Raw genomic sequence first — 12,893 nt, 5'->3', positions numbered from 1 at the left:
TTAATATAATAGTGGTAGCTCCCTGTATTCTGGTGAATGAATGAGTAGATATGATAGAGTTGTCTGTTCAGCCCATCTATCCCTTCTTTTTTATTTTAATCTTCATCCAAGGACATGACTTTATTGATTTGAGAGAGAGAGAAATATTGATATAAGAGTGAAACATCAATCCATCAATTGCCTCCCATGTGCACCCTGATGGGGATTGAACCTGCAACCTGGGTATGTGCCCTCCTGACAGGGAATCAAACCTGCGACCTTTTAGTGCACAGACAACACTCCAACTAAGTACACTGGCCAAGCCCAGCCCAACTATTTCTTGATTTTAGCAAAGTGAAAAGAGAAAAACAATAGATGGCTGAGAAATAAGTCTGGATATTCACAATTAAAGAGCATCTAAAGCAGCAGTTCTCAACCTGTGGGTTGCGACCATTGGAAAACACATATAGCATATCAGATATTTACATTACGATTCATAACAGTAGCAAAATTACAGTTATGAAGTAGCAACGAAAATAATTTTATGGCTGGGGGTCACCACAACATGAGGAGCTGTATTAAAGGGTCACAGCATTAGGAAGGTTGAGAACCACTGAGAAGGGAGCAGGGAAAATAAAATGTCAATCAATCAGAGGTAAGGTCCATGAAACAGGATTTCACATTCTTGCTCATGGAATCCCCAATGCCAGGCAGAGTAACTGATACAAAGGCAGCTCTGAAAAAGGAATGAATGGGAATTTCAAAAGTGCAAAGAAATCATAATGACAAGAAAAGTTAGAGTTGTACTGAAAGATTAAGACTGAAAAAGGGCCACTGAGTTGGCAAGAAACGCTGGAAGCCAGGATGCAAGAGTTAAAAGGGACAAGAGCAGAAAGAAGATCGATCAGTGTGTGGGGGTGGAAGCCTGGTGGACAGACCTCAGCTAAAAGGAAAAGCAGCAGGATAGACAAAAGGCATTATTTTACTTGTTTGGGTATTTTTCCAAACTAAAAATAACACTCGCTCATTCAAAAACATTTAGAAAATATAATAAAGTAGGGCGAAAAATATCATACATTGTTCTACCACCTAAGTGCAAATACAGTTAACGCTTGTAAGATGTATGTTCACACCTACTCCACCAAAAATATGAGTGGGCTTACATATTGTACAACAGGATAGAAATTGAGAGACTGGAGGGGAGAGAAAGGAATATGGAAAACAACAAAACCCTGGACAAGATCAGCTAGCGAACAGTTACTATAGTTCTTCAATCTTTTTCTTAGTGGTCAAAAATAGTTTTCTGCCCCGCAACCACTGTGGGCCAAGTGGTTGAATGTCTACCCATGAACCAAGCGGTCACTGGTTTGATTCCAGTCAGGGCATATGCCCTGGTTGCTGGCTTAATCCCCAGTAGGGGGTGTGCAGAAGACAGCTGATTGATGATGTAGCTCTCATCTGATGTGTCTATCTCTCTACTCCTCCCCTCTCTCTAAAAATCAATAAAAACATATTTTTAAAAAACAGTAGTTTTCTGCTTTATTTTTTTTATCACTGACAGTAATGATTTTTGCATTTTAATTGTTTATATTTCATCTTACAAAATGAGTATTTACATTATTCATTCACTTACCTAATGACATTTTTTTCTTAGGACTATGAATGAACTCTCTAAGTCATTGAGAGATCAACTCTTTGTTTACTGCAAAACCTTTTCTCCAAGGTTGTTTGCTGCTGCTTTAAGGACATCATAAGAATGTACAAAGTAACAGGAAAAGCAGCCAATGGGAAAAAACAATTTGATAATGCTGACAGAAACAGGGTATATGTTAGAATAAATTCCATAAACACATGGAAAGAGATGAATCCAAAAGGGGAAAATAAACTGCCTCTGATAATGGAAAAGTACATAGATAGGTGCCAAGATACAGGAGATATGGACTGAATGAGAGGACCCCTCACCAAATATTCTAATGCTCTTCATGAAGTGCCGTCCGTCACTGAGAGTCAATTCAGGGTACAGTCCTCTTCCAAGACTACTTAGACTGCTAGAGATTGCTCCTGGTCCTCTGCCCGAGTTCCCATGCACCCCCAACTTTTTTTTCTTCTCCATTATTACTTTACATTCATTCTTCTACCTTTGAATGTACATTAAAATTTAGGTAAAAGGATTGATACTGGTAGAAATTCCACTATCTTGACCACTATCTTCTGTAAACTCAGGATTAGTTTTTGACCTTCTCACTTCTTTAAAATGTGTGTGTACAGAATTTGGCCACACACTCCTTGCTAATATCTCCTCCTTCAGAAAAAGGGATTACTAATCTGACAGTTAATTTTTTAGATCACACTGCATAAATCTAATGACTACAATCAAATTAGGCAAGTGATTCACTTACATCAACTAAAGCATCTTATTCAAATAAATTTCCCAAAAGCACCAACTTTACTCCAAACTTTAATTTATCTAATTAAATTTTTTAAATTCCATATATACTGCAAAAAAACAATGGCAAATTCTTGGCTACACCACAATATTTTATTGTCATATTATAAATTACTTATTATGTAGTGATTGCTTTGTTTCAGGCATATGCAGTCTCTGAATTCCTATGAACTTTACATATTAGAAATGTTTACATAGGGAGTATTTCATTAATTCAGTAAAAATTCGCTAAAATAGACTCATCTTAGATAAGGCCAGTCTAAACTACTAGAAAAAAAATTAATTTATACAACTCAGGTCATTGTTCCCTGTGTGTAGGAAAAAGTTTCATTGAAGGGTGGCACATGAGCTGGATCTTCAAGTTAGACACTTATATCAATAGAAAAAAGAGAAAGGTTTTTAAGGTAGCAGATAGAGACCAGCACATAAATAGAGATACAAGATAATGAAAGCAAAGAAAAAGGGTTATGAATAGTGCAAACTGAAGTACCCACTTCATACAGTAATCCCCTATTCTCATCCTATAGCTACTTGGTAGTATCAGGTGACCAAAGTAGGAAAGTCATAAAAAAAGAAAAGGAAAAAAATACAAGTAGAAAAATGTAAACACGATAGCCCTAGGGACTAATACCCTCTAAGATAACCAATAGTTCTGATGCTGTACCTATAATAGAACTCAAATCCTAAAAATTACAGATTTCAGAAAGCAAGGGGTAGATAATTATAGTACTACCATCACTTCCTATTCCTATGCCCTTGGTAAGCATCACTAATTAATCAGATTTAGCATTCCATTCAAGTGAATTTGCTAATCCTTTGTTGGAATGAGCAAGAAAGTACCTTTTGCCACATGAACCCTTGCTATCCAAACCCAGATTATGAATAAATTCTGTTTAAAATATATACACACACATACACACACACACACACACATATATTAGATAAGGCTATTTGGAGGAGATGGTATTTCACACCATATGGATTCTTATTTTCCAAAATTCTAAGACATGACAGACTGCAATCTGTCATTCTGACCTCTCACTCTTTAAATTCAAAAACCAAATAAGAGATTCAAGTAGCAAATATCTATGTGCTTTCAGTTTATGATATGACAAGTACAAAACGCCACCTCCCACACAATGTTTTGTAATGTATATAGGAGTTACCTTAATAGATGCCTGATAGAGGTACTGTGTGCATAATTAACCAAGCCTCATTGTTTCCTATTTCCTCTTATAAATTGGAGGCACATAGCCATGAAACAGAAAAAAAGTAAATGTATCAAGAAAAAAAATTATTCATTTTACTTTTTATTCATGTGGGTGAAAGTTAAGTGTTAACTATCTTAATCTCATAGTCAGCAATCAAGTGCATTAAACTTCAGAGCTTATTGTTCCTTATTTACTATCCTGCCCAAGGCAGGCAGATTCTTCTTCCTACTGCTCCATGATGCTCATATTTAACCTGAACTCTTAGAACCCTTGAGAAAGCAGAAGAGAAAGAAACTAGATACAGAAAGACTGATGGAAAGGGAGGCACTGGATAAGAGTGGTCTAGTTTTGTGGGCGATATGGAGTAGTGACCATCTTATTGTCTTGTTCTTAAAGAATATTCTGTCACAACTACACATTAAAACGTCTACCCTAGCCTGAATTATTCTGAAAAGAATACACACCTTTCTTATTTACATAACCAAATTTACAATATTCACCACTGCCTTAAAAACATTAAATCATTACTATAGAAAAAAGTTCCTGTATGAGGTGTTTATAAGAATTGAGCACCAGTTTATAAACAAATCAAGCATACAAATACCCCCCCACCCCCCAGTGCAATCTCTCAATTAACAACTATTATACTTCCCAACAACAGGGATACCACATAGCTTTACATACATAATTTTTGTATAATCAGCAACAACTCCTAACTTTAAATGAAATACATGCCCAATAAATATTTGCAGACTGAATTTCACAAAAAAGAACTCTTACACAAGGTAACAATAAGTGAGTAACACCTTCAGATAGTCTTCCAGAGCTAAAACCCCAGGGAAGGCTGACAAATCCTAACAATCCGTTCAGTGAAAATGTTCTGCTGATTGCCTATGATTAGTTAATGCTGTTAGTTTTCACTGTGCTTATGGTATGCTTTCTTATTGTTGTCAATATTAATTTAGTAACAAGAGTCATAATTTAACCTACAGGAACTTGCAAGGTCATCTAATTGAACCTTTCATTTTCTAGACAAGGAAACTAAGGTCTATTTTTCCCACAATTAACACTCTTGCACTTGTCACCTCCTTCCCTGGTCCCCTAACTAAATAAAAGAGATATTTTATTGCACATTTTTGCTTAGGTTAATATTACAAGTAAATGGACATTCCTCAAATGCCAGTCTCTAGCATAGTACTTCATATATAGCAGGTACTCAGGCGAGTACTTACACAATGATCTTGCACAAAGTGCTCAAATTTGAGCAATTGTCAACATTTCATTTTAATTATTTTCATTTGAACACTTTTAAATGTGCAACATTATTTTTCTAATATAAAAAGGTGACTAGACATGTTTTTATTCAAAGCATGTTTCACAACAAATGAGACACTTCTGTTTTTTCTATCACTGTGAAGCTCATTTCCCCCAATACAACCAAAAAATAATAGTGATATAGAAACTAAATCAGTTCTGTACATAACATCATTAAAGACAACTCCCAATGGGGAAAGTAAATTGGTCAATTATTTATGCAAACATACATAAACACACAAACACACACACGTTGCCTAAGCTAAACAAGGCCAGAAAGTCAAGGGGCTTGAAATTGCTTAACTTGCCTTTCTGGTCAATAGAGCAGACAATTTCATCAGTTTCAAATCATAGAGGAGAACAGGAACTGCTTTCTTTCTGGAATCAGAAACACTTAGTGTTGGGATGCAACCATCACAGCTGGCCTCAATATAGACAAGCAAAAAGCACCTTAAGTTTTGGGTGTGCTTGGTATGTAAGACAGACTGAACTCAGGGCAGATAGCATGTCAACCAATTAATGGAAAATATATGAAAGCCAGTGGATGTACTAGTCAGTCTCTAACTTTAAAGTAAAATGAAGATCATGGGCTACGGTTAAAGTAAACTCCACAGTTAGGAGCTTTACAGTAAATGTTTCTCACTACAGTTGAAGAAAATATAACTGTTTCTCAGACAGAGTTAATAAACTGCCTGACCCAGAACCAAGGACAAAACTACTAAGTTCTAAGACAGGGGACAGAAATCAGGACTAATATGGAATCACTACGTAAACCTTAGGATCACCATACTTTGCTCACTGTAACTGAGAAATAAGAAAGTGCAACAAAATTGCTCAATGTGGGATTAAATTAGAATTTAGATAACATCCCAAATGGTCCACATATGTAATTCTACTTTGATTATAGTTGTAAATCTAAAATGTGCCAGATTCAGAAATCTATATGACTCACAAGACTGAATAAAGACAAGGAGCTCTGGTCCCTGCAATGCTTCCAGGTCTGATAATGAATCAGAGGAATCTTATAGTTTACCTGTCATTCAATTTCACTCTTATGAAGTGGGTAGAGCAATGACACAACTTCTAAGACTGTTTTAAGAGGTTTACAAGGCCTTACTTGAAAATAAAGTTACATAAATAAAAACAATGGTTAATAACCACTAATTCTTTTAAGAATCCCTGAATTTGTTTGTTGAGTAAATACAGTATTAGAACATTATCTACAATAAAACATCAGGGATTCTTTTGAATTTCTAGGAAAAGGTTTGTAGGCTACACATTATAGCCTAATTGCAAGTATGTTAATCACTCCTGCCCATGTAGGTATGATTATTCTTAAAAATAACCACAAACAGGCAGAATAGAATGCAAATGTAATTTTTTTCTATTCTATTTTTTCCACGGCAGTTTTATTCTATCAGGGTTTCAAGTAAAACCTGCTTCAAAAACACAAAGAAAAACACTTAGTAAATTTTTGCTTGTTTAAGCTAAATAGAAAAAAAACAACACCTATTAAGACACTTGGAGATAAGAGGAAAGAAAAACTTGCCTTGGTATTCTTTTTTTAGATAACTAAAGAGGGGTGCAATTTAAGTAAGTTAAAGAAGTTTGCAATGGGATTAGGTTGTGGCTTTGTTTTAGGCTGACACTATGAATATTCATTTACGAAAAGGACACAGGTTACTAGTTTTCATTTTTTATGAAAAGTTTATATTAAAATTCTATTGCTTAGAAAATATAGATAACATTTCTTACAGTATATTCAGTATTAAACACACTTCTGCAAATAAATTCCCTTTCAAGTGAGTAGCATAAGCAAGCTGGAGTCTATGGATTGGGAATGAGGTAGATCAAGAAAGGTCCATGCAGGCTTGTTAACTTGGACTTCACTTAAAGATAGTCATAAATATATTAAACAAATATAACACCACTATCAAGTTAGTAGCAGCTTTATTTTCTAGAACTATCTTTAAAATACATATTTCCAATTCTTAAGAAATATAATTTCTAGGTTGCGTTGGTGGTATAGTGGTGAGCATAGCTGCCTTCCAAGAAATATAATTTCTGATCCCATTAAGTACCATCTACTTAATCTTTTTCAAAGACTAATTTGATGCTTGAAATTATCATGGACTTACTTTTGACAAACATCACTTTAATTTAACAAACAAAAATAAGTAATTATGAACTGGGATAATAAATAACTCTATTGTCCAGCTAAAGGCCGACATCGCATACTATATTTATATTTGCAGAATAGGAGAACAAGTACAGACATGTTTGTGATCTGCAAGTCCAATATACTCTGGGATCAAAGTAAATGCAAAACTCATTTAACAATTTCTGCTTAATGTGATTTTAAACTGCCATTAGTAATGTTCGGCTATTTCTGTTTAATGTAATTTAAAATTCTCATTAGTAATGTTACCAAAGATTGATATAGGAAACAACAAAACTGATAATCTCTCAGAATATTATCAGGTGATAAAAAAAGTTGATAAGAAGGCATTGTTACTTCAAGAAATGTAAAATGAGCCCTAGCCGGTTTGGCTCAGTGGATAAAGCTTCGGCCTGTGGACTGAAAGGTCCCAGGTTCCATTCTGGTCAAGGGCATGTACCTTGGTTGTGGGCACATCCCCAGTAAGGGGTGTGCAGGAGGCAGCTGATCCATGTTTCTCTCTCATCGATGTTTCTAAACTTTCTGTCCCTCTCCCTTCCTCTCTACAAAAAAAATCAATAAAATATATATATATTTTTTAAAAAAAGAAATGTACAATGAGACGCCTAAAGAATTGCAATCTTATCTATTAAAAGAGGTTTTATTATTTTTTTTGAGTTGCTTTTATTTTTATTTTTTTTTAATTTTTATTTTTTTATTGCTTAAAGTATTACAAAGGGTATTACATATGTGTCCATTTTATCCCCCCGCCCTAGACAGTCCCCTAGCCTCCCCTATTCCCCAGTGTCTTATGTCCATTGGTTATGCTTATATGCAAGCATACAAGTCCTTTAGTTGATCTCTTACCCCCCTACCTCCTGCCCCCCAACCCTCCCCGGCCTTCCCGCTGCAGTTTGACAATCTGTTTGAGGCAGCTCTGCCTCTGTATCTATTATTGTTCAAATGTTTATAATGGTCAAAAAGAGATTTTAATTTAACATATATATATATAAGGTATCCCAAAAAATATATACATACACTTTGAATAATTATAAAGGCAGTGTTTATTAAAGGAAATTTCATTTTCAAAATTGAGCTATCTGCTATTAAAGTTCATATACTTTTTTTGGGACACCCTATTTCATAGATGGTATTGAAGGTATTTCACTTTTAAATGTCTTTATATAGTTACTTGATGAATCTATAAATCCAGTCTTGTGGAACATCGGATATGAGACTATACATTAAATATATTCCCTAATGCTGTTTATGATCACTAATGTTTTTCCGAAGTTTTAAATATAATATAAAGAAGCAACTTTTGCAAATAGGATTTCTAAAGTTGAAAATTAAATGCCAGTAAGTGTGCCATTATAATTTAAAAATAAAGATTAAAATTGTACATTTGCAAATTAAAGTCTTTGTTGGCCATTATTTTTCCAGAGCAAGTATCAAAACCTAAAGTGCACTCTGCTTCAGGATAAGTTTTCTCACATTAAAGTCAGTGGAGTTAAATTGTAATGGATGTGTAAACATAAATTATCAATGAAAGAATTATTAAATCACATGATTTACCAAAAAGAGCACTCCACTATCATCATTATTCAAACACTTCAGTCAGTTATCTATACAACTTACTCTTATTTTTAAAATACTATAAAATGAAGGTTCTTTTTCCCCTATTGCTCTCATAATAAGTCAAAATATACATCACTAATTCAACTTTTTAAATATGTCTTTCTTAAAAGATTTTAGTCTTTTTTAATTTGGGTGCCCCTTACCTGAATGAAAAAAACAAAGTGCTTATTCAATTTAATGATGTTTTCAGGGACACTTAAGTTGCATCAAGTTACTTAATAGGGGGTAGGGGGGCATTCTGGTTTCTGGTGAGCAGAAGCTTAACCATCTCTTCCTTCAAATTACAGCTTTAATAGGGAGCTGAGGGTATCACCATTGAAGAATAAAGCCTTCTCTCTCTCTCTCTCTCTCTCTCTCTCTCTCTCTCTCTCTCTCTCTCTCCCCCCCTCCCTCTCTCTGTCACAGACACACTCACTCATACACACATTACTATTTTCCTGACATATTCAAGTTGCCACAACATGACTACTGTCAAAGTCAAAAAATTACCTTTAAAACATTTAAACTTCATTTTAAAATTAAAACTGAAAGCAAGATACTCAGCTGCCCACTACTGCTAGTATAAAACTATTAAAGCCTGCACTGACCTACTTCATATTAGCATCATGACAATGTGGATATACACCAGGAAAATAATGGAAATTACTATATAACAAACCTTAATTTTGTATTTTAGAAATTGTCACTGTTTTCAAATGTGTAAATATTGTACTGCAATGTCAGTTATTTTACGATACATTTCTTTTGAAATTGCAATATAAAAGGAGTTTTGATATTTTAGTAGTCATATTCAATGATGGACGTGCAAGATTTCATTTTTTAAATCAGAGCTTTTTTATACCACAATTCTATTTTAAAAGTTCTATTAAAAGTAGTCTCTGAAACCAAATTCCAAATATTGCTTTCCATTTTTAAAATAGCACTACACTTTTTTAAAAAATGTCAGTTTTAAAAAATGCAAGTTCATGTTCAAAGAATATTTGCAATGGCTCTAAAGGACAGACTTAACTCGGTGTACTTATTAAAAGGCTGGCACCAGTCTTTCAGAGTTTAATCTAATGCGGAAACATTGGAAATTCTCGTACAAGGAATAGCAAAGGGTATTTTATCTATGGTTTCTAAAAACCACACACGAGGTGGTAAAACATTTATTTTAAATTAAAATACAACAACATTTTACAGTGTAAACTACCACCTTTAAAAAATACCTTATCCTAAAGAAGCCCTTTCTTGACAATCAATGCAAAGAATGAACTCCCTGGGAGAGAAATTGAATCTCTGAATAAAGAAAGCAAAAACATTCAGAAACAGCAGCTACACCAACGGAAAGGAAGAGGCACGTTAGGCTTCGTGCTGCCTGTGAATATTCTTACGCACAGTGTCTGTTTGGTGAAAATTCACCATACACTTCGTCCTCCCCGTACGACTGCAACAAGGAGTAAACACATCTCCCATCCCTCGGTCCCAAATTCACGCTATCATCACGCCAGATGACTTAATTCCGACCCGTATTCAAGTGAAAACCACAAATAATTTGTTTATCTGCCCTCCCCGCGGAGGAGGGGGTGCACGCCTGGGGGGGTTCGGCAGACCCGGGGCCGAGGCGCGCCTCCCACCCTCCCGAGGCCCCATGAATATGCATCTGACCCTGGACCCCCACGTTCAGTGAGGGCGCCCGCCGCTCCATGCCCGCCGCTCCATGCCCGCCGCCGCCGCCGCCGCCGCCCCCACCCCCTTTGCAGCAGAAATGTGCCCGGGCTGCTGCACCCCGCGATGGTGGATCCTCTTACCAGATGGAGTTCTTGATCTCGTGTTGCAGCGCGCTGGCCTCTGTCCCTGGCAGCCCCGGCACCAGGGCTGGCAGAGCCACCCCCGGGCTGGGGGTGCTGGGGGGAGGCTGCTGATGGGCATCGGGGTGCGGCGGCGGCGGCTGTTGTTGTTCCTCTGCCATCGCTGCTGGAGGGTGGGAGGGAGGCAGGGGAGATGGGGGCGCGGGGAAGGGTGAGGGGGAGAGGCGGGGAGGGGAGGTCGAAGGGGGAGAGGAGGAGGAGGGGGAGGGGACGAGGAGGAGGATGAGGAGGAGGAGGAGGAGGAGGAGGAAGGAAGCTGGATAAGCTAGGCCTTTACCCCAGGGCTCGAGTGAGTCGCTTTCGCCTGCCGCCTGGGGGACATCACCGGGGAGACCGAGGAGCTCCTGACGGCTGGGGCGCTTCACCGCGGGAGAGGCATGGCGGCGCCCCTCAGCCCCCCGCCGCCGCCTCCTCTCGTCAGCGGCCGCGGCTAGGGGGGGTGAGGAGGGGGCGTCAGAAGGCGAGGTCGGGGGGGGCGAGGCTCCCCCCGGTCCGAGGAGAATGGTTGCTCAGGGACTTCACGGCCCGGCCTTCCTTTCCTGCCCCTGGGGCTTCCTCCTCCGGGAGCCACGCGCGGCTGCAGCCCCAGGCTCCGCTCCACGCCACTCCCCAAGCCGCCGCCGCCGCCGCTCGCTCCCGGCCCCGCCGCCGCGCGGCCGCCGCTGCGCTGCCAGCCCGGAGGCAGCCCGTGCGCGCAGCCGCACTGCGGCCCGGCGCAGACGGCAAAACACCGGCCGCTCGGCCGGGCGGGGGGCGGGGGGGCGTGGACCCGCGTGTGCGGGTGACCCGGCGCGGGCGCGGGGGGCTGGGAGGGGGGCGCCCGGGGGGCGGAGGGCGGGCGCGGACCAGGCGGGCCCGGAACGCGCGCCGCCGCCGCCGGGCGAGGAGGCCACTGGCCGCGCGGGTGGAGGGGGGCAGGAAAACGTGGGGGAAGTGCTGGCGAGAGAAAGAGGGCCCGAGGGAGGAGGAGGAGGGAGAGGAGAAACCGAATTTAATGTTTGGCGTGGAAATGGGATTTCTTTTCCCCCATCTTCAAAGCCAGGAAAGTCAAATGCATCCACATGACCCCCCTTCCCCGCCCCTCCACCCGGGAGGATGGCTTTCTCCCGGGGCCGGTGAGGAGAACCGGGGCAGGTAAGCGCGTACGCCGCTGGCTTCTCCGAAGCCCCCGAAGGCAAACACCCGTTGGGATTAACCACCTTGTAGGGGATGCGGCCGGTCGGGCGCGGGGCTGCGTGCTCCTCGGCCGGCATGCGAAGCCCTCCAAATCTGGCCCCACTTCAGCCGTCCAATCACCGCGGCCGCCATCCCCCCGCCGGCGCTCCCCGCGCCAATCAGGGGAGTCTCCATGCCATTCTCCACGCGCAGCAGATTCATTCTTCTTTCGTGCCTTCGCCCATGCTGTTCCCCTCGCCTCCCGTCGCACCCCCGTGCCGGGATCGCCCGCCCTCCCCGGTGCCGCTCTCAAGCCAACCCAGGCTCGAAGGCACAGCTCAAGTCGCGGCTTGTCAGGGTCCCTGGCAGCCAAGGCCCCCGCCTGCCTCTGCAAAGAAGCGCGCGTGGTTCTCTCAACATGGAGGCTCAGGCTGCGGCCGCCAGCCCCTTGGAGCCAGTGGAACCCGCGGTGGCACTCTCTGCCCCCTTCCCACCCCCCACCCCCGCCCCCCATGCATATGTAAGAGAGAGCTTTGCCCACCAAGAGCAAGATTCCCGACCAGAAACAAGCCAGTCCCCTTTAAGCGCAGAATTGGCTTTCCTAGGTGGGGCTGATCAGGGAGGCCTCCGCTGCCTGGGTGTAGAAGACGACAGCCAGGGCCCCTGGCACCAGATGCAACAGCTGCTGCGCTCACACTGACCTTTCTCTGGGCCCGTGGGTGTTCTGAGCTTTTCAGCTTTTCACTTTTTTTTTTGACAGTTTCTATCAGGTCTCTCTACCTGACAAGATTCCCTGGCCACTTTCCCTGCTGTGTGCTTGGACTTTGGGCCATGAGGCTCTGCCACCTTTTAGACTCCGGGTGGGCGGGGCATCTGATTGGCTTGGGTTCCTGGCCTTTGGAGAGCTCAGTTCCCTTCCTTGGCCGGAAACCCTCTTACTTTTGCACCACTGTGCACTTGGACGCCACTCCCAGATTCACCCTGAATGCTTGCACATGGTGGGGTTGGGGTGCGGGGGGAGAGTCGGGGAGGACACCTGTGTGCAAAACACAGCTCCTCCATGCAGATTCCAGGCCTCTTGGATTCCTTTGCACCCTGAATACCCTTTGCACTGTTTCACACAAACAGGCCCCCTTTTCCAT

At 41.3% G+C, this 12,893-nt stretch overlaps 1 protein-coding gene across 3 annotated transcripts in view; it reads right to left on the bottom strand.

The window, feature by feature from the left end:
* Window positions 1–11,313, bottom strand: part of RFX7 (regulatory factor X7) — a 128,132-nt gene extending 116,819 nt beyond the window's left edge. Inside the window, exons 1-2 of one of the 3 annotated variants that reach the window (XM_059700354.1) lie at window positions 10,874–11,313; window positions 10,537–10,702 (exon numbers count right to left, since the gene is read on the bottom strand). In XM_059700354.1, the coding sequence (XP_059556337.1) occupies window positions 10,537–10,697 (161 nt within the window). In that variant the 5' untranslated portion in view covers window positions 10,698–10,702; window positions 10,874–11,313. The remainder of the gene's footprint in view (window positions 1–10,536; window positions 10,703–10,873) is intronic. The other 2 variants (XM_059700362.1, XM_059700372.1) reach the window with 2 other exon arrangements.
* Between the last annotated feature and the right edge of the window lie 1,580 nt (window positions 11,314–12,893).

Source organism: Myotis daubentonii, chromosome 1 (genome assembly GCF_963259705.1).
Source record: "Myotis daubentonii chromosome 1, mMyoDau2.1, whole genome shotgun sequence".
NCBI lineage: Eukaryota > Metazoa > Chordata > Mammalia > Chiroptera > Vespertilionidae > Myotis > Myotis daubentonii.
Note: the sequence above shows the minus strand (reverse complement) of the source record. Positions and strands in the feature narration are given on the sequence as shown.